Source organism: Oculina patagonica, chromosome 3, assembly GCF_052425735.1.
Source record: "Oculina patagonica isolate OP01 chromosome 3, crgOcupat, whole genome shotgun sequence".
NCBI lineage: Eukaryota > Metazoa > Cnidaria > Anthozoa > Scleractinia > Oculinidae > Oculina > Oculina patagonica.
Window position 1 is genome coordinate 19,248,399 of NC_135760.1, and position 22,977 is coordinate 19,271,375.

At 40.2% G+C, this 22,977-nt stretch overlaps 1 protein-coding gene across 1 annotated transcript; it reads right to left on the reverse strand.

The window, feature by feature from the left end:
• Window positions 1–22,598, reverse strand: LOC144645282 (E3 ubiquitin-protein ligase MIB1-like). The gene is made up of 23 exons (XM_078504797.1): window positions 21,344–22,598; window positions 19,720–19,891; window positions 18,164–18,270; window positions 16,838–16,965; window positions 16,215–16,281; window positions 13,766–13,899; window positions 13,216–13,292; window positions 12,445–12,706; window positions 11,742–11,795; window positions 11,385–11,481; window positions 10,174–10,310; window positions 9,557–9,664; window positions 8,113–8,310; window positions 7,179–7,330; window positions 6,726–6,858; window positions 5,719–5,805; window positions 5,455–5,583; window positions 4,911–5,092; window positions 3,878–4,079; window positions 3,091–3,169; window positions 2,444–2,530; window positions 1,884–1,981; window positions 1–873 (listed from the first exon to the last, which is right to left on the reverse strand). Exons 1-23 carry the CDS (start codon window positions 21,540–21,542, stop codon window positions 733–735), a joined length of 3,030 nt encoding a protein of 1,009 aa, XP_078360923.1. The 5' UTR covers window positions 21,543–22,598; the 3' UTR covers window positions 1–732.
• Between the last annotated feature and the right edge of the window lie 379 nt (window positions 22,599–22,977).

Sequence of the window (22,977 nt, forward strand, 5' to 3'; positions counted from 1 at the left end):
TTTGGGTTCATTGTATTTTATTCTGTAGCTACGAAATGAGTGTTAAAGACGTTTTCTTGTTTCAAGGACTAAAACGGTATCACTCATTTGTTCTACACACACTGACTGTTTTTAGCCATTGCGCTATAAATAGAGAGTTCCACGTGTGGCCAACCTCACACAGTCAGAACTCCTTTACTTTATGGGAGGTATTGAAAAGCAAAGATCCGACTAAAGTTCCTTTGGGGTAGATCTCCTGCCTCGTCCTCAGGCGTCTTCCTCCTTGGTCTTGCACGATTCGCTTGGGGTCGTGGGCCTGATGCGAACGCGGCTCGCTCCCTAACCATCTATCTCCACGCTCCCTGTTTTCCCGCCTTATTGCCTTAACCGATAAGCGCCTGGCGACGAGGCAGGTAGATCTCCCTGAAACTCTTTCCAGGACCTTCGCATAACTGTCTGTCTGATTATTTAAAAAATGCTACAATGTTTTATAGTTCCATTTTCTTTGTTAGTTTAAAGATTCACATTTCAGTACTCTATTCATCTCTGGCTGTCCTTTCTTTGAGGTCCATTTTGCACGAACATGATTTCATGCTTGGTTTGGCGTTGCCAACCTACTTCTGTACTTGAAGCATACTTCTCGGTCTCCGCGAAATTCCAATTCTAATCATGGACTGCAAATTCCTGTTGTAGAGGTTTTATACTTTTCGTTTTTCATTAGTTCAGTAAAACTTTTCTTGGGACGTTCTGTCTTCAAAACAGTAGAATTCTTTTTTCCACCGGCTTACGACACATCGGACACTCTTGCATGCGGTCTCCACACAGTTGACATGCACCATGACCACACAAGAATATCAGGTTTTTCTTTCGGTCCATGCATACTGGGCATAACGTCTAAAAGGAAAGAAAAAACAAAAAGATGTTGTTAAATGACTTAACCAGAACGTCGGAAGTGAAAACACACTCATAATAAGGCGCAAAAACAGGAAGCCGACGTCAAGCGCGGGAAAGTCACGTGGGTTACATCACGTGGTTTTGACTTAGCACCTGATTGGACGAAAAGACAATTTTTCGCTATGATTGAACACAGTCGGTGCGCGGTTTAAAGAACTAACCAGAAATGAACGCAAAGGCCAACGCAAGTAAATAAATGAATAAGTAATTAAAATCGATAACTTGTCCTGCAATAAATGAGCTCTGTTTTATTTTCCTTCAAGCAAGAGGTACTGTAAAATTTTGAAAAGCCATAGAATTATGTTTGTTCAAGAGCCTTTGTGGGTTATTTTGAGGAGGGCTTATTTTTGAAGTTACTCTTGGGGACTCTCCAGGACCTAATAATAAAGTATTTTTCGTTTGTCTCACGACGTAGTGTCACTTGTGATGTAGATCGCGACGTTTCGACTGCACACTGCTAGTCTTCATCAGGCGATAAGGTCGACTGGTTGTGCGTGAACTTATAAAGCACGCTGCTGCGCTGTGATTGGTTGGTTTTCAACAGCTGTGATTGGCGCATTTCGATCCTCGCTGTTTCTGTGTCCTGTTGTTCCCTCAGCGGTCCGCTGTCGCACAGTTCTCTTGTTGTTGTGTTTTTTGATCGTGGGCATCCACGCCTCAGGAATTTCAATTCCATTATCCCTGTTGATGTTATTAGGGTGAAGTCTTATGTGAATTGCCTCTTTGACCCTGCGTTTGTACCAGTGTTGGTCGCGATCAACCTTATTATACGGAAGGGTTTATACGTCTGAAAACGTTTAGGCGCACATTACAATACTTAATTGGAAAACTCTCTCTTTTATAAGGCAAACCGACAAATATATCAAGAGGAATGACACGATTCACAGATTCAGACAAAAAGAAATCTCGCGTGCTTTGAAAATAATAATAATAAAAAAAAACAATCGTACCTGTTCCTTCATATCTTGTAGCTGTTGTTGTAAGTGAGTGAATTCCTGAGGGCTTATCTCTGGTTTACCACTTGATTTCGTCTGGCATGATTGCGGAGCTAAAACACAAAATAAAAGAAATTTAACGTAAGAGGGTAGCCCAAGTAGCGTCACAGAATTTGCCATCGTTTATTTGGCGCATAGGGAGGAGGTTTCCAAAGTGCAAAAGGGAAGCAAGCCACAAGCCATGCGGTCCACACTGCTGGAGCTTATCCCTGTTTCCGTAGCATTCAGCGGCTAGGAATATTCCCCCCCCCCCCTTAATGGGATGCTAGTCCATCGCAGGGTCCCCCCCCCCCTCCACCAGCATTATGTCGCCGGTACCCATTTATACACCTGGGTGGAGAGAGGCAGTATGAGAGTAAAGTGTCTTGCCCAAGAACACAACACAAGTGACCCCGGCCAGGGCTGGAACCCGGACCGCTCGATCCGGAGTCCGGTGCACTAACCATTAGGCCACCGCGCCTCCCATGGTGCAAGCTACTGTTAAACCAACGCCCGTGGGCAAGCATTTTACCAACCTTTTCCTCCGCAGCACACAATAAATGGTACGGACTCTTCGATGTTGTTTCGACACTGCACGCATTTCTTCATCAGTGAGGCGCAATCTAAAACAACAATAACATTTATTATTAAAAAAAAGGGAAAGAAAAGAATCTGTTTTAAGGAACTTCCTGAGGGCTAGACAGGTCCTTCGTTAAGGCCGTGTGGCGGAAACAGAAAGGTTTAGTAAATCAAGAGAATAGTCAAGTAAAAATAAACGATAATAACGAACGACGTTTCGGAGTCGTCATGACCACATTATCAAGTAGTTCACAAAAAATGAAAAGAATAAACTGTCAGATAAAGTTCGCTTAACATTAACATAATAAAATATGCAATTTCACGCAAATAGTTTGGCTCGGAATGAGTCTGATTGGACATTTTGAGATGGTGACAATTCTCTGATTAGTAGCATTTCATGCACTAAACAATCAAACTTATTCTTGCACTTCTTGATGACATGAAACTGTTTGTCAAGGTCTTTCGGAACAATACAGTGTTTGTCTCTATAGTGCTTGCCAATGGATGATGTATTGTTCTTGTGCTCGTCCACGCGCTGGTGCAAATGCCTCAGTGCTTATAAGAGAATAGTCATTTGGAATAACCAACATGTCACAAAACCTACTTTCACAAGCCACCATATGACTGCAGGGTTTAAACAGTGCTCTTGCTGGCTTCTCTGAACAGACGACACACTCTTCGATCTGAAACGACAACAGCAATAAACGCTTCAGTACCAGACAGTGCTAGAGCAAGAAAAGGAGGAGTAAAAAGCAACAAGCGTCAAGCAAAAGCACGCGAAAAGATAAACCACACAAAAAATAGAAACATCAATGGCATGGTTGCCACAGGCATAAGCTTTTAAATTCCCTGACTTCTCCCTGATAAAAATAAAATGTCCCTCACCGAATAAAATCAAAAACGTCATATATTGTAGCGGCCTTCAGCCCCCACTTCCAAGAAAAAACATATCGTTGAGATCACATTGACCTGAAATGTTTCTTCCAGCCATCAATTGTATGAAATCAGCGGTGTTATATTCCACTTTTCCCTGACTTTTCTTCAAAATGTCAATTTTCCCTGACTTTTCCCTGACCTTGAAGAGTTTAAACTTTTATTTTTCCCTGACCATTTCCTGGCCTGTAGCAACCCTGAATGGGATTTCAATCACATTCAAATTGGAAAGGATTAACATATCGTCAGTTTCGGCGCTCTGTTCTCATGGCTGGTTCTTGTTGTCTAGATGGCTCTGATTATAGTGGTCCCATGTGGGTCGTCACGCAACAGTTTTTTTTTGAAGAGTTGCATGACGAAAAAGTAGAAGTGTTGCGTGACGAAGGAGAAGCAGATAGCGTTGCGAGAGGGTCAAAATTACAATAGACCAGTGGTAGTTGTGCAGAAGTATTTCTTACTTTTGTTCTAGACTGTACGGTCTCCTTACACATAAGGCATTTTTTAACGCGCGGTGAACACAGCGAACATGTAGCAACGTGACCACACGGCCCAAACAGCATGTCACGCTTGTTGTCAGAACAAACCATACACTCGTCCAGCCCTTCATTCTCGTCCACGTCCGCGAGGGTGAGGGCGTTTGAGTTGTTCTTTTGAGAACCACTGCAAAAGAAAATTGAAAGATCATAAAACTGGGCTCAGTCACAAAATATCGTGAATGACCAAAATTTGCGTATTTTGAAGAACGAGAACCTCGACAAAGAAATTCGCATTTGCGTGTTTCTTATTACAATTTTAGGCCGCATTCACACAAATCGACATGTTTTCGGCGTTGCCGTATTGTTTGCTATGGCCTGTCTCAGGCTCTCGGTAGTTGTGGGAGAGCGAAAAACGCGGAAGGGGAGAAAAAAAAGGAGCGTGGACTAATCCCCCTCCCCCCCCCCCCCCGCTTTATCCTCGCACGCCCGTGTTTTTCGCTCACCCCCAACTACCGAGGACCTGGAACAGGCTATGCTGCTAAAGTTCCCAAATATTAGGTGATGTTAAATAACCAATCTTTGAAACATTACAGGACATTTTGATAATGATTTCAACACCTTCAACGAAGAAAACAGTCTTAACTTCAAAGGTGCCCTGACTCATAAAGAAACCTCCCTTGGGCCCTTTGAGACCCCTTAATCAGCTTATAGAGCGGTTTTCACTTGAGTGTCGAAAGTACTTTGCGTTTGCTTTGGTTTTGCGTTCACTACGCTTAGTGATTGGTTTTCGCGCCACTTTCTCGGCCAATCAGGAGTAAAACCAAAACCAATCGCGACTCGCTCGCGCACGTTTTCCCGCGCTTCGTGCCAACTACATGTATTTGCTTCGAGTTTTGATTGGTTCACTGGATTGTCTGTGTCGTTTGTGATTGGCCAGAGTAATTACTTTGGTTTTGGTTTTACGACACTCAATTGAAAACTGCTCTAATGGCTGTTTGTTTTGCCTCATCCTTACCTGGCCCGGTCCTTGTGGCACTTGGCTAAAGATTTACAGAGACTGGGATCCGGGCAGAGATCCAGCGGAGTTTGTCCTTTCTTATTCTTTATATTCAGATCAGCGCCATTAGCGGCCAAGAACAATGCAATGGATGCGCTGCTTTTCTTGTCAGTGCCCTGTGTTCCCAAACCCATGAGAAGCTGCACAGAGAAAAAAGAAAAGGTTACGTGAAAGGATCTGTCAAGGACCACAATTGCATAGCTTTTCATGGTTCGTTGGCTGTCGCCATATTTATGATTGACGGCAGCGAAAAACACAATAGTTTGTTGGAATTTTAATTTCAGAGTTCGCATATCACTGAAAACCGCAATAACGATTTTTACTCTTACAACAGGTGTCCTTCCTTGTCGTTTTACTAAAGCAGACCTCGAGAAAGGTATCTGTTTTCGTGAAATCTTCGTAAGAACTGAAAGAATTTCCGATTCTTTTTATCCAATCAAATAGCTTGCGCGATCACTCATGTGGGAGAGGTAGTAAAACGAGTAAGACGTGTTTATTTTACCTTGCCGACATCCTGCATGTCCTGTAACTGTCGCAGCTGGGACAGAGTGTGATGGCGGAGAGACTCGTGAAGGGGTGTATCACCATCCTTGTCTGTGACGTCCAACTTGGCATTCTCACGGACTAAAAGCTGTCAAGCAGAAAAAAAAAGAAGTCAAGAATGCCTGCGTTTGTCGCAAAACGACGAAGCTCCCGATAGACGGACATTTTACCGACACAAGAACAAGTTTTTATCTTTAATCTAAAGGTTGTACCTAATACATACCCTGACTATCTGTGTGTGCTGCCTCTCCACTGCTAGATGCAGTGGTGTTTGCAAGTTTGTATTCTGTACATCTTTATTCGCTTTTGCCTGAAAACATAAAGTCTGGATGAGTAACGCGATAATTTTCTTGTACTTGACTTGTCTCCATAACATTTCAAACATTGATCAACATCTGAAAACTTCAACTTTTCTTGAGATAAATTCCCCTTCTACATGCCATCGCTGCCAATATGGCCTTAAAATATGGTCAAAACATGTCAAAAGTGTTATTCCTACAGACTGTCAACCGTTTTTGGCAGTAACGCATGGTAAAACCACTAAGTACCTTTTCGTCACTTTTTGCTACATTGTACAGTGGAACCCCGATATAACGATCCTCGATAAAACGATATTCCCGGTATAACGATGAATATTCTATGTCCCGGCAATAGTAAAATGTATGGGACAAAACCCCGTTATAACGATCTTCGATATAACGATATTCCCGATATAACGATGAGGATTAAGTGGACCGATATTGAATTTAATCCAATAACATAAGAGTAATCGAGTAATCTCTAACGTTTCTGGCAACACCTTTGAACGATGATATACGCAAATGTTACTGTATTCTAATCCTCTTTGTCCAGTAAAAAAGTATATGTTAGGTTTACCCCGATATAACGATATCCTTGGTTATTTTACGGTCATATCGTTATATCGGGAGTTTCGATACAACGATCCCTCGATATAACGATATAATTTTACTGCTCCCTTGACATATCGTTATATCGGGGTTCCACTGTAGCTTGATATTACAAGTAGATGTCACAAACGGTTATATTTGGAGGTCAGAATCTCGTGAAAGACAGACATTCGCTTATCAGTCAGTCGCATAATGTGTTGTTTTTTGCCTCAGTATCCAATTCCAGAAAACGCAAAGCAAGACCAGACTGTATATACATTCTCGCTTACCCTTTACGCTATAAAATAAACAGGACTGACATGTTTGAATATACCGGACTGACCTGTTTGACGAGCAGCTCGGCGACTTCCACGTGATTGTTGAGTGCCGAAAGATGAAGAGCAGTGTACCCGTCGTCCTTCTTCTCATTCACAATCCATGGCCGAGGGAGCTTGGCGAGGAGGATACGCATTGCACTGAATAGAAAACAATTTCGTGCGTTTTAATTTGCGTGTGCGTACAAGTACAAAATAATGAGTTTGCGTAGATCAGTTCAGTGGACTTGATAAGCTGTTTACTTGGTCCCGCCAAAAATGCTATAACGAATCAGAAGGCTGGGATTGTTCTAGTTCCCAATCAGAAAAAAAAAACACCCGTGAAATGGCTTACGCGATTTCCCGCGCTCGCAACTGCGCCCACCACCCGTTTCACGTTCAACTGGCTTCGCATTCTGATTGGTTTATCGCACAAGGTGCTGCGTAGCGATTGGCTCGTTAGAAAGCCACTCTATGTTCACCTTGGGTTTCCACGAAGGGCGGCATGGTGCAGAGCATTGAAACCATTGTTGTTCGCCACTGTCACGTCAGCGCTGGCGTCCAGTAACATCGTGACCATATCGTCACGCTTCTTGGAGATGGCATCGTGTAACGGGGTATCTCCTTCGGTATCCTAAAAACAACGGAATTTAAAAGGAGTTTAACATACATTACTTGCAAACAATTCGGACGTTAAAATTTCGGACATTTTATTTCGGACGTTTAATTTTAGGACACATTTTATCTCATTTCGGACAAATTTCGGACAAATATTTCAGACACTTTGCTAAAACATAAATTTACGCCTACAAAACACGAATAGCCCAATTTCGATATTTTAAAATTCAGCCTAAAACAATAGACATCACAACGAGGCTCCGGGGAATAAACCCCACAAACTCTATACTTTAGTCCCCGGAGCCTCGTCCTGAGGTCTATTGTTTGAGGCTGAATTTTAATATATCGAAATTGGGCTATTAGACTAAAACAACATCTGTAAAAATGGCAGTTTTACTGCAACTTCAAGATTTTACAGATACACCGATCCAAAATTAACAAATACTACCAAGCTGTACGTGTATATCAAGCCATGTCTCAGCTAGAGTTTGCTCCATAAAGGAAACTAAAAGCTTTGGAGCTCTTAATGGCTTAATGATCTGCTACAAGATCTTTAAAAGGATCATCTGGTTCTAGTTCCTTAGTTACAGCTTCCACTATTTCTGCCATCTCAAAACCCTTCCTTGTCACATCGGGTTTGTTTGAGAACTTAAAACAGTTCAGACGCTTAAAAATTTCGGACGGTTTTATTTTCGGACACTTCTTTTTATCCGAAATTAAAACCATCCGAAATTTTTGGCAAGTAATGTAGCACACGTCACATGAAGTTTCTAGCGAGGCAATCCAAACTCCCCTCACCTGTAGGCTGGGGTGACATCCCAGACCAAGAAGTTTCTTCACCACCCCTGTGTGGCCCTTATTGACAGCCACGTGTAGCGGTGACTGCCGTCGTTTGTTTCGCGCGTTCATGTCACTTCCGGCTCTGACCAGCTGCTCCACGACGGCGGCCTCGTCTCCAAACGCCGCGTGGTGTATGGCACGGTCGCCATCTTTGTCCTGAAGATAAAACAGTATTCTTGGTTTTCATGTTACGTCATAAAATTCTGAAATCAAAATTCACTAGGCCTGCTAAATTTTCGTTGTCATTAGGCGAACGATAAACTAAAAATATATATTTTTGCAAATATCCAGATCGAAGGTGTCATTCGTTTTTAAAACAGAGCATTTTGAATATTTGAGTTTTCCGTCGTATGTGACATCAAGCTGAGTGCCGTGACAAAGCTGTTTTGTTTGAAAAAAGGCCTTTCCTTTCCATTTTGAGCAAATTGAACATTTCAGATATAATAAGTGGTGTTTATGTGAAAGTGTACTAGCTCTTAAGCCAAGGATAGCCGCTGTTGTAAACAGAACTGAGTTCCAGATGGTTTCTCTGACATCACCGCGGCCATATTTGTGTCCCTCGGAAGGACACAGTTATGAAATCTCCATACTAAGCTTTATAAATTTGCGTGGAAAGGTTCGGCAAATAACTCGCGAACGATACATCGCACAGACCCGAAACTTGGAGAAATTGTTTATCTATTTATCATCTATAATATTTGAAATTCATAGCTTCTGTAGTTGAATGGTTTCGAATTTATTTTTTGATTGCGTGACAGTGAAAACCAGCAATACAAACGGAGGATAAAGTTTGTGTCTCTTTTAACAACAAATAGTAATCATAAGATAACTTGAAAAAATAATAATAATAATAATAATAATAGGCCTCGTCGCAACCAGGACAAACAAACAAGAAACGTTGGTTTGAACAGCAAATCCTGGGAAACGAGAGATGCTTGCCCTTTCGCCAAAAAACCTGTAAATGTTTGGTTGAAATCCAAAGAAAGCTTTGGAATTTTCAAGTCTTTTTCTTGGAAATTCTGGGGAAATTCTTGGAAATTCTGGTGTAAAGGTCTTGAAAGGTACTCTTCTTCTTTCAAGGAACGTTGGAAATTTCCGTATCATTTGCACGTTTCTCATCCTAGCTTACAGTACATTCCTCTTTGAAGATAACCGCACAGTTTTTCTAGACAATGACAGGTGAATAACAAGAATCATATCTTTCGGTAGGTCGGCTTATTTTCAAAAACCCCTTCCATTCATCTCCAACCGCGTTTTCAGGCAAATGGCAGGGTCGGGAGTAACATGCAAGCGTAGACGGATTTGCCTGTTGTTTCAGTTCAAGCGGCAAGTAGAACATCCAAAACTGTTAAAGATTTTGACGACACAAAGGGATCGAACAACACAACAACCTAACATATACCTCAGTCTCCAGATCGACGTCATATTTAATGAGAACTCTGACAGTTTCTTCGTGACCATTTTGACTGGCAGCTTGAAGGGCCGTGTGCCCAGCGAACACACCATTGACCTGAAGATAGGCAACAAGGCAGATATTACCCAAGAGCAACACAAAGGAAGATGGAACAAAAGTTGTCTGATTAACTTCTAATTTCTTCCTATAATATTGGTACAATTTCAAGCGAACGGGTGTTGAGAATAGAGAATATCATCAACTAAGGGTTGTCGATAGGCACGCAATGCGTGTAAAGAATAACTATTACTGAGTGTTGTGCCCGGGCAAAACGAGGATAAGCGTTGATTAGAGTTGACTCTCATGAGAGTTTTCGTCAACTCTCATCGCCTATCATCAACTCGGGCCAAACGAGTTGATGATGAGCGTCTGTCAAACTCTCATCGGCTCTCGTGAAAAATGTTACCACTTTCAAAGTCAACGAGAGCGCACGAGAGCTCCATGCCAAAATGAGAGCGAGAAATATCATCAACTCTCATCCTTGTTTGGCCTGGAGTTTATAGGCAAGCAACGCGTCCAGAAAACAGTAATTCTTTTCAACACTATCATTGGCACTTTGCACTCACGTTTGCCTCCTCCTTGAGTAGAAGTTCTTCAACTCTTTGTGAGTCTCCATTAGCGGCAGCCTTGACTAGTTCCTCTACTGAATCTCCTGGGACATGTGTCTCAAACAGCTTCTTCAGGAGGGCTGATAATCTCTCAGCTACGAATGTACAAGATAACCAACATTTCTATGTAAACAAGTGTCACAAAGCTAAAAAAATATGAGTGAATTATAAAGAGAAGGGGTGCATACCAGTCTTAGAAAATGTAATATGACTGTGTATACAGTCAACTCTCGCCTTGCGGACACTCCATTATTGCGGACAAAATCCAGATCCCCCGCGAAAGAGGTTTGACTGGAAATGACTCCTGCTATTACGGACTCTCGCTATAACGGACAATAAACGACGCCCCAAGCATGTACGCTATAACGAGAGTTGACTGTAGCCTGAATTTAAATTTTTACATTCAAAATACATAATTAGTGTGTTAACTAGAGAAGGCAAGCTGGATAGCGATGGCAATGGATGGTTAATATTTAAGACTTTGGCTAAAGCATTTCATGCTCCCTGTTCATAATCCGTCTCAATTCTCTCCAGTCTTACATTACCATCCATGATCCTTTATGATTTGTTACCGCGACTTTGGTTGTTTTCTACCATGAGAGTAAACTATACAATATTTTGAGGTTTTTCTTAATTTGAATGTTCTTTTGTACAACACATAAAATGTGATTTAATGTACATGTTGCAAGGCCAGGGTTCTATCTAGAAATTTTTCGTTTGGGGGAGAAGTTGCGATTGGCCGAAGGCCACGAGCTTCTGGGGGGATCCAGGGGCATGCCCCCCCCCGGAAAATTTTTTAAATGGATATGTGCTGAGATGCAATCTGGTGTATTTTGAGACACAACCTTGATATATTTTCACCGTAATTTTATATTGTTTTTTGGTCATCACATGATTAGGTTTTGACAATGTTAGCTCGGCTGAGACGAAGAGTTCCTATTGCGCTATTTATACACTACAAAGAAGTGAATAAAAGAGATAAACATGGAATGCTCACTTCATGTACACTGACCTGAATGATGTATTGATTTATCTATTTACTGTATAAATTATCACAAATTTTTTTTGGGGGGGAAGCTGGGCTGTTTGGGGGGGGGGGAAGCTTCTACCCCTGAACACCTCTAGATAGAACCCTGAAGGCACAGATATGTTAAATCAGTGAATCATACCTCCAGCTGAAGCCCCAAGAGATGAAGAGTCAGTCGTGGATGCTACTTTAGTCACAAGTATTGGATTGTAGGTCCAGGATGTTCCACAGATTTCCACCTACAACATAACAGACAGTTCAGAAACACATAAGTGACAAGTAGAAAAAAAAAAAAATATAAAAAAGTTTAGCAAAGACAGGTGGGTGGTGTGTTTTTTTTTTTTTTTTTTTTTTTTTTTTATTTTTTTATTGACGCTTTTTTTTATTTCCCCGTTTCAAATGATTTCACACTTCAGGACACAGAGATCAGGACAGGTGAGTAACTGAAAAGCCCTGTGGGGAAGTTTTTTATTATTTTTTTTTTAGTGTGTAAACTAACCTTCAGATCATTGTCATGATAAATCTGTTGCACTCTACCAACCTTGCCAAGAGTCTGAAGATGAAAAAAAGACAGGGGTTCTCAAGTATGTACTTTTCAGCACTTTTGAGCTCTTCTAGATAATACAATATACTGTTAAATGTCTATTCATCTAGTTGGGTGCATTTGATCTTTTTTATCAGAATCAAAATTTTACAAACTTACTGCTCCCTTCAATTTCACGCAAACTATGAAGTTCAAAACCTAACTAGCAATTGCGTGTTTTTCTACTGTCAATTATAATAATTTTGAAGACAGCCAACGAACCTTGAAAAACATAACCAACAAAAAAGATCAAAATCTACCAATCAACAACTGACAGATGTGACCTTTTGAATCGCTTGTAGTGAACTTCTGTTCCTTGAGAGGTGGGCTTAGATGATTGACAGCAGTGAAAAGCATACCCAATGCCTTCAGCACAGTTTGCATGTTGAAAAAAAGTTTGCATGTTATTGGAAGGTGCAGTTCAGGGATGTTGCTAAGGGCTGGCTGCCAGGTAATTTCACTGGCTGAAAGTGAACTTAAATCCGGCTTAAATTTCACATGTCAAGTAAACAATGACTTGGGTAGACTTTTAGAGCTGCCAAGGCCGAAAAAGCCAGCTGGGCTTGTTGATGAGCTGGCTTAGTGTTTTCTTAGCTACACCCTGGCAGTTTTAACTTACTGGTAGCATTGCCTCTGCCCACTCGCCATGTCCTCTCTGTAGCAGCTTGACCCTTTCAATATCACTGCTTATCTGCACCAAGTCTCCAACAACAAACTGTGACGAGGAGCCAGTCCCTGATGAGACAGCACTGGATCCTGATGCAGTATTGGGTATAGCGGCAGTGGGAGACAATGTTGAAGGGGTGGTGAGGGAGAGTGCACTGTCAGAAGTCTCGGATGGACCAGTCACTTTGGTCAAAATTGCTGGGTTAAATGTCCACCTGAAAGATAAGTGACGCGAACAGTGTGGAAAGTAAGTTTCCAAATTGCGCAAAACTTGTTCATCAAATAAAAGCTAGAGCAATTCTCGTGTTAACATTGTGTAAGGTAAGTGTTTAGTCTGCATTGAGCCAAGTGGCCCATACCAACAGAGCTTATCCCAGTCTCTGTGTAGCTTTAAATGACAAGGAGTACATGTATTTCTACTCCCCCCCCCCTGGATGGGATGCCATTCCATTGTAGCCCCCCCCCCCCCCCAGCATAATTATTTGTTGGTACCCATTTATACACCAGGGTGGAGAGGGGCACTATGAGTCAGAGTAAAATTATTGTTTTGCCCAAGAACACAACACAGTGAGCCTGGCCAGGGCTCAAGTCCAGACTGCTAAACCCTGTTGTCTAGCACACTAACAACTGTGTCTCCCACAACATTGTAAATGCTGTGTTTATCCAATGGATGGATCTGCATTATATCATTTCATGGAACCTAACTACAATAGGGATTTCTCACCTGTTACCAGTGGGATATAACACCATAATGTCATGATCTTCATCAATGCCAACCACTGTTCCTGGTGTTGTAAGAGTCTATTGGGCAATAACGAAAATTATACAGGATTTGAGAAAAAAAGATTAACTGACCAATAATTATTAATATTTTATATATCAAATTGTTGTATGTCTAGTGTCTGCATCTGAGAACTTTGGTGAAAAGAATTAATTACAAAGCACTACTGACAATGTATACACAAGAGGAGAATCGAGATATGCAGGCTATTATGGATGTACCCACTTGATGGAGAAAATCATAGAAAATGCAAAGCCAGCCCCAAGAAATCAATGTTAACTATTTTGTAAAAAGTCACTAATCTTGTCCAACAACAAACTTAACTTGCATACAAAAATTATGATTTTAAAGCACTGCCAGCAATGGACTTTAATGAAATTTCCATGCACAATGATGAAACTCATTTTAAGGTAATTTGCAACATTTTAAAGCCAGAAAACACTGTTGAGGTATGCAGTCATGTAAAGATGTAATGTTTGATTGACAGCCCCACCTCATACATGCCGTCTGTCCATCCTCCATGCCCGTGCTGCAGAGACTGTACAATTTCCAGATCCAGGTCAACAGTGACTTGATCTCCAATCTGTAACCCCTGTCCTGTGGCACGACCTGCAGGTCGGGTATCACCTGCAATGGTGAAAATTTTTTAAATTAGAGGTGATGTTACACGGGACAACTTGCAACAATGATTTTTCGCGAAACACCGCGTCAACTTTTCGTGCTATGTTAAACGAGTCAACTTTTCGCGCAACATCGTACAAAATGTACTTGGCAACATGCACGTTACACGAGACGATTTTCAGCACAACGCCAACTCGCAACATTTTGCGCGCGCGTCCAGGCCATGTTAAACAGAATTCTGGGAAGGTGTTGCGCGAAAAATCGACAGCGACCCTGTTACAAGAGTCAACTTTCTGAATATTCGTCATTTTGCGTTGCGAGTTTTTGACTTGGGTTCAAAAACTCGCAACGTGTTGCTGAGTCAAAAGTTGTGCGAAAAATCGTCCCCGGTACCATGTTACACGATGAACGATTTTTCGCCCAACATCCTTGAAAGTTGCCCCGTGTAACACCACCTTTAGACTAGCACGTACAGGTGAGTTACTAAGTAAAATTAACATTCACAGATATTGCAGTGTGAAACACTTTAACTTAGGTCCCCTTGATTTAAAGCAGGGAGGTACAGTGCTGTATTTAAGGGGGCTTCAGATACAGTTTGGAGGGGGTAAGTGCCCAATACTATCTTTAAAAATCAGTTCTATGCAGCCCAGCGAACGATGTCGGATGACGTCATTTCCCTGTCCAGATTTTTTTTCGATCTTCTCCTAGTGCCCAGTCCCCCTAGCCTCGCCTTTTTTATTGGCTCTTATTGATTTTTATAATTTTTATTGGTCAAATGTTCAGTTGTGCAAAACAGTAAAAGAGAGAGACTCTAGAGAGAGAGGGCCCTCCCCCTTCGCCACCTTCAGTGGAATGATTCTCGAATATTCTATTTCTTGAACCTCCCAATCGATAACTTGAACCAAAAGTCATTTCCTTTTGATCTGCTTAACTCACAGTCAGACACTAACTATTTTCAGAAACCCATAAGGGTTGAAACATGTAACTCCCTATGATTCGCATTGTACAAAGCGTTTGCACATAATTTCGTTTACTCTAAGTACCATATTTGGAAAAATCAAATTACTATATTTGGATTAAATTCACAGCGCGCGCTAGCTAGCGCTCGATGTCGTAATATTGTTTTTGAACAAGCTTGGTTGAATAGAGTTAAATTGAGTTAAATTTTCCTGTTTCATCTTCATGAAGTAGACTTGAGAACTTTGCTTAGATACACTTAATGAAAATTTCTTTAGTCTCTGTAAGAAATTTACTGCGTTTAGGTCGAAATTCAAGCAACTTACTGCAAAACCAAAAATTATGTTGCGTGTGTCATTATGTGTATAAAGCATTCGCGTACAAATTCTTCGTGTTTCCAAATATGGTACTTAGCAAAATGAATATTCAAACGCTGTGCGTGCGCGTTACACGTTTCAACCCTTATGGGTTTCTGCTATTTTATCACCAATTTCTCAAACTCCTGATTTCTCAAACCAATTTTGATTCTTATCCCTTGGGTTTAAGGATTCGGGATTCCACTGTTAGTATTTAAAATAAGATAATGATTTTTTGGTTAACTTGGCTGGGGGATTAAAAACCCAACAACTTCCAGCAAGGCCTTTTTGTGTTCTTGGGCAGGAAGTGTTTCCCTCACAATGCCAGGTGTACAATGTACATTGTACAAAATGCTACCAACTCCAGCAACTATTTTTAGCCAATGATACAAATTTATTTATACACTTGTCTTTGTCTACTGTTTGTGTCAAAAACAATTAACAAATAATTACCTTTTTTTGCATGGGTTATACTGCAGTGTGATCCCGGGGGGGGGGGGGGGGGGGTACTCCGGCTTGTAAATGATGGGGATGATCGAAGGATTTTTTTGGGTTGGAAAATTTGGCAAGTATTTTTTGGGGTGACTTGGTTTAAATGGGGGATTTTTTTGGGTATTAAAAACGAACTTCAGTGCCTTGGAGCAGCCTTGGCGTATTTATGGTATGATGAATAAACAAACACAAGCGTTCAATTTTTTATGGTTTTCTTTGTGTTATATTATTGCCCCTCCTGGCAATTTAGGGGTAATTTGACAAGGGATTTTTGGGGGGTTATTTTTGGTCCAGGGATTTTTTTGGGTAATGTCGGAAGACTTAGGGATTTTTTTGGGTCCTGAGTTTTGCTTCCATTCGATCATCCCCGTCATTTACAAGCTGGAGTACCCCCCTTGGAGTGTGATACAGTGTGTTCAATTTACAGAAGAAAAGTTTTGATCACTAAAAATTGCCAAGCTTATTTATTGAAACATTTGACAGTCATTTAAGGTTTGATTACAGTTAATTAATTACCTAATAAGGGCAAGTGATCTCTGTAGAATGATCCACCTTTGGCATCACTTATCACTTTCAGATCAGCCTGTAAAAGAGAGAAATAAAACAATGGTTACTTGGAAGTTCTGTTTGTTTTAAAAAGGATAAGGGGTGGTTAAGACTGGGGAAGTTTGGGACAGCTTATGAATGACTAACTTGAAATATTAAGACAAAATGTTTCAAGATTGTGCCATTCATGATTAATTTTCTTTAATTCGGTTTGTACTGGAGAAATCTAGGACACAAAATCCATAAAAAAGATAATTTATCATACCAAGTCCTGCACAGCCCTGATGACACAATCCTCAAATTAGTACAGTAAACCATAAACTTAGCCGATAGGTGTATAAATTATGTAGGGTTGAGTGTGTTGGTGTGAGCTTGATGGAAAAAGCTGTCTGACCCCCAAATGTTTAAGATGTTCACTAAACCAACAAGCAATCCAACATTCATTGCTCTCTATCAACTAACTAAAGACTTTTTTCCACCTTTTAACCAACTTAATCTCAGTAGGGTTGTATCAATGATAAAATACTTATTTTTTTCGTTGAAATGACTAGTGTTAATATTATCACTGTACAAGTTATATTCTACTCTCCTACCATGCCCTCAAATCCAAGTCTGTAAAGATTTTTTGCTCCATTGTCCCACAAGATGTAAGCAGCACTACGAGGACTTGTTGTACTCCAGTCTTGAACTTCAGTTACTTTTCCCCGTCGACCAGGGCCACCTAACCATAACAGCCATATCAATCATTAATTTCAATGACTCAAAGCCACTATCAAAATCAAGCTGGGCAAACAGTGTTCTCCCTAGTTTTCAGCACAGCAGGTAAGAAAACTTTTTAAACGGGTAAAGAAATTCCGGTAAATCCCAGCCGTTTTCTAGTTTACCTACATGAAACAGAATGTTGTCCAAATGCTGGTCGAATTTTATTTCATGACAACTTTATTATGGCCTTGCAGACCTCTTTCGCCTGCTATACAGCCTAAGAAAAATTGCATAAAATCTTCTGTTGTTTTAAGGAGATACATTAGCTGTCGCTTACATGACATACTTCTTAAAAAATCGGCGGTACTGTTTCCTCTTTGCTACGAATTGCTGTCAGTAGCTCTTTTTTTCTTTGCTTCGAATACTCAGCATTCACGACAGCGTTGTTACAAAGTTGTATTCTGGGTGCTTCTTTTAACCTGTCGTCTGGGTTTTGTTTTAAACACTTACGAACTTATGAGAAGAATTTGACATCGAAAGCTGCCTTTGTCTTCACCACGCGTCAGCTACGGTCCATTAAGCAATCAACTATTTTCTGCATTTTGCATGTTTTTGAAAACTGAACTATTATATGTATTCTAAGTAATATTTCTCACTTCTGGAATTATTTTTACCTCTTTGCCTTTGTGATTGTTTTTATTTTCAATGGACAAAGTGAAAGGACAGCAAGGATTGCTGCCGCTTCATTGTGGAATTGATCGTGGAAACTGTGCAACAACAGATGTTCACTTGCCGCGAAGTGAGAAAGACCAGCAAAACTTGCTCTTTCTTCGATACCAGCCCTCAGAGAATTGGAAAGCGAAGGGAAATAAAGAATATTGAATACTAGCACAAATTCGTAAATGAATATTGCATTTGTCGCTGTTTATTTTCAATCTGTTATTTTATATTTTCAATTATGACTACGAAGGTAAAACGAGTGGCGTTACTTTGTTATTTACCTGTTGAACTTACAAGATATTTTAGCGATTCTAGGCGGTAAAGAGTCGTGTTACAAGCGGTAAATTTTACCGGTTACAGCCTGATAAGGACAACACTGGGCAAATACATGTACTAATCAATCACTTTAGAGACTAAAAAAATATTATTACACGAACAATGAATTACCTACATTACTACCCACAGACAATAAGCTACAAAACAAAGAGTTTTCTTACCATCTTGATCTTCCCATTGCCAGTCAACACCACGCACCACTCTTGCACCAGGGAATATTCCCCTGGCTGTAACCTTTTTGCTCTTTCTGCGTGCTTCACAAATTACTCTGGAGGCAAACACAAAGGACAACAAAGTTTCACAAACCTCATAGAATGGTAACAAGTTTGTATGAATGGTATTATGAGCCTCATTGAAAATCCCAACCTTGAATTATAAAGTCAGTTTCACCATTTATGGCACACACGTACCATGACAAAGGCATCAGAAGCCTCGAGCATCAGTGTTTGCTTCTACCCATGTTTCACTGGTGAGAGTTGTTTCATGGACTATGATGTACATATCATTGCAGAGAATATTTAGACCTTGTCATGGTTTTTGACGTCATCTTGACAGGAAGGCAATGCCGTCAGAAATTACTGCTGCAGTGTTTGTATGGGAATCCGATGGCAAATAATTTTTCCAAAATTAAATTCTGCACAACTTATGAATTGTAAAGTTAAGATAGTAGGGGAAAAAATTATTCAACACCAAATTTGAAAGATGTAGCTGCCATGGTCTGGAAAGTGTTCAGTTATGTTTTTAATTTTCCATACATTTGTCCATAATTTTTTCCTGTGAACCACCTCAACCCACCGAACTGGAAGGTATATTATCTGTGGAAAAATAGGCAAACTGGATGCTTTCTAACAAAGTCGCATCCATCAAATTTGGAGAATACAATCCTTTCCTTAGAATGTCAACTTCATGATTCATAAGTTGTTCAGAATTCAATTTTTGAAAAAATTATTTGCCTTCGGATACCCAAACAAAAACTGTAAATTCTGATGGCATTGCCTATCCGTCAAGATGGCATCTGAAACCATGACAAGGTCTATTCTGTACTGAGGTACTGTATATGTGGGTATAATGGGTATCATATCAGTTTCATTAAACAGCCCTATTAATTTACCCACTTCTCTATTATCCCAGGGCTCGAGACTAACGGTAGCCAACTAGCCAAAGGCTAGTAAAAATGCAGTTTTGGCTAGTAGGTTTTGGCCTTTCACTAGCCAAAATGGCTAGTGAAAAAATCAGGCATTAGTGGCAAGAAACTGCATTTATTAAAATCGTCTCTTAGAGAATATAACTAACAAGTAAACTGTTGACATTATATAATGTGAAGCTTTAAACAATCTAGTTGACAAAAACGCATGTACATGTACATTTTTTATAGTGAAGAACAACGCCCAATTTTGTAAGAAAAACATCATGAAGATTTAAGGAACATTTTACGGCTCAAGGTTTAAACATTATCGCACATTGTTTTCACCCCCCCCCCCCCCCTTAAAAGAAGAACTATGCTTAAAAATTGTGGCTAGTAGAAAATACGTTTTGGCTAGTGAAATCAAAGCTGTCACTAGCCACTTGGCTAGTTAGCAAAAACGTTAGTCTCGAGCCCTGTATCCTGTACTTACATGTATGATCCGTCTGCAATGACAACATATTCACCTTAACTGTGCTTTCCTTTTATAATGCATAACTAACAAGCCACTAGTAAAACAAATATATGCTGTACCTTTCTGCATTAGGACTATCAATCCGATAAAATTGGTGTCGTAACTGATGTTTGTCTCCATGGTAACAGAGACTGCATAAGTCATAGTTTGGGCAGTCTGCACACTTCCATCTCATGCCATAGATAGGCTGCATGCGACAACCATCACACATACTACCATCATGTTTTATTCCTAGAAAAAACATTTCCAACATTTTTCTAAGAAACAACAAGGAACTGCTGCCTAAATTAGAATTTTGCTGTGCTCGGAGACATTTTGAGACAGAGCCCCCCAACACATTTAAATGTTTATATGGTTTTGGGGGACGCTGACTTAAAATAAGAGACGTTTGCATGGATTTTTAACCATGTTTCACGGCCCATAACTTTGTCTCTGTTCATCCTAACATTGCACTTGGTCAAATGACCAATCTCGCCAGATTCTTTTATCTGGTGGTGTCAGATAATCGATTGCTTAAAATTTGAAACTTGCCCCAGTTCCCTGCACAACCTCAGAATGGCCAATACCATTTTGACAAGGGATAAAGTACACCATAAAATTCTAACAAATATGTATCAAATTCTCACTTATTAGGGATCACATTGGCTTAACCGCGGTCAAATGCACAGGCAGCTTTTCTTCCTATTTTGGGTAATTTCATCTTAAGTGTTAGTATGAGCAAGAATCAATAAAATAGTTGCTGCGGGTAAACATTTTCCCATTTCCACAGGTAAACGAGTCTTTTTACTTTTTAAATGTTCCGCATCCGAACCAAAGTGCTTTGACAAATTGGCACTGACAAGTCCTCATGTCGCTATTTTCAACACGTAGAACTTTTTTAGTAAAGCTCAAAAAAACTTAGTAAATCCTCAGGAAACAGGTTATGTACCAATCTTTATACTGTGAAAATTAAAACCTTTAATGTACTTTTCTTGTTTTTTGCATATTTCTGTCGTTTGACCGCGGTCGACACATTGGCAGACCTTTTACGACGTTCATTGAAAATGTCAAAAAAATAGAACAAATTTATCAAACACTTTGCTATTCTTCAATGTGTTTAGGATATAATCAAATTTTTACATTGTATATCAGAGAGTTAACCAGGACGACATTTTGTTCATGTTAGACATCATGCTGTATAAAACAATAATTTAGAGCCATAATAATTTTATTATTGCTTTACATGGGTGTAAACGGCTGATTGCACGAAGGACATTTTTTTCAAATCTATATTTATTGTCTTCTTAGCTACATAGTTATATTCGTCGGAGAATTCACATCCGGAAACCGACAAAAAGACGACATCAACCATGTCTGTAATTCTAATTGGTTTGACAGGGTTTCTTTTGGCTGATTTCCATTGTGAATTCTCGATGTGTAATTTAACAAGCTTTAATTAGAACGATGAAAGAATAGATGGTTATCTAACCTAGTCTTCAGTCAATCCTTTCATATTCGAAAACTTATTGTCGAATCTTCTGAAAGTTGTTCGAGCAACAAAACGCCGGTTGGATTAAAGTTTCGACAATTTACGATGGTCGATTACGATGAAGAGGTCTCCCTAAAATTTTACACTTAGTTTTTCCTTCGATCGCCTTACAATTTAAAAGGAACAAAGGCATCTCAATCTAGTCAAAAGCTTACCAGTTGGGCTACTGTCCAGAATTCTTAAATCGTAAATGCCAGAGCATCGATAGTTCGCTGCCGTCCCGTTGTCCCAAACAACAACCACCTCTTGATTACTTTCAAAGTTTCGCACCGTTCCTACATGTCCCTCGCCTCCATCTTGCTTCCCCCATCTCCAGTCGGGTCCTCTGACAACTCTATAACCGACGTATTCCATTTATTCCTCGAAAATACTGAAGATGCGAAGGGAAATTGCAACAGAAGTCATCGTTCATCTTCCTTCCGTACTGAATGTAATATCGTGCATGTTATTTGTGCCCATTACTCTCTCGACCAACCTCGATTGCGTGTAAGTTCCGCTGGTTCCCAGGTTCTTACAGGCTCCCGGTCGGACCGGTCGGGTGGGACGACGAGCCACAGACTTCTGTGCATGCAGCAGACACTTTGAAACATTACTATTTGATTTGATCAGTCCTTGAAGTAGCCCGGACAAATGCCGGGAAAGGGGACAATTGTTTCACTTAAGGACACCCTCCTTTGCAGAACTGGCCTCTTATTGTTTTTCGTTCGAGCTGGACTATTAATATGGGGAGAGGTGAAAAGAAAGTGTGCGGAGCCTGTTTTTTTTTCTCCTTTCCCCGTTTTCTCGCTGTTTCTCCACTGAAGGAGCTTTTGCGGACTGAGAAGAGAGGTTTAGGAGATACAGTGAACCCTCTCTAAAACGGACACCGTCGGGACTAGCCTCCCACGCAGTCGTTCTTATGGGCGATCGTGTTTCACTCTACGTCGGGACCAGCTCCAACAATGTCAGGTGTCCGTCTTATAGGAATTTTAGTTATAGTAAAATGACTGAAAAACGACAGGGACGGGACCAACACCAGGTATCCGTCTTAAAGAGGTGTCCGTCTTATAGAGGTGTCCGTTAAGAGAGAGTTGACTGTAGCTTTTTAGTGAAATGATACTTTTTGGAACGGACAATATGAACTGAACATGACAGCAAATACGATTTGAAATCGAGAAATAGCAATTCGTTCATTAAAACTACCACATGCTAACACCCAAAGTTACCTTTCAATCTGTGAAACATGTCCTGAGTACAGTAAAAACCCGCGAGTAAGAACCTAATTTTTAAGAACCTGTTAGGCTAAAATTTGCCAGTTAGACACCCCATTTATAAGAACCTCTTGAGCCTAAAATTTGGAAATAGGTTCTTATTTTCTAAAATAAATTAGTAATGTTTAGTTTTAGGTAAATAAAATAAGTCGACGTTCTCAATCCCCTCTGGAGACACCTAGGAGTCTTATCACCCCAGTTGCAATGTTAATGCCAGTGTTGAAAGTCACAAAATATTATTGATACAATCACGCAAAAAAAGGGAAAAGGTTGAATAAAACTAAAAATTCTAGATCTATAAGCAACAATGTAATTTTTTTTTGTAGGCGACCAGAAAGGAATGTCTGAAATTCAGGCTAACCCAAACCCAGGGATACCTTATTATAGGAAATTAACGCTTGTGTAAATTAAGGTATTTGAAATTAACGCGACTTAAATTAATGCGAATCGAAGGAAAAAATACTTCCCAATAAAGGAAATTAACGCAAAAGAGGGGGTAACATTTCAAAATGAAGGAAATTAACGCGGCGTACACAACG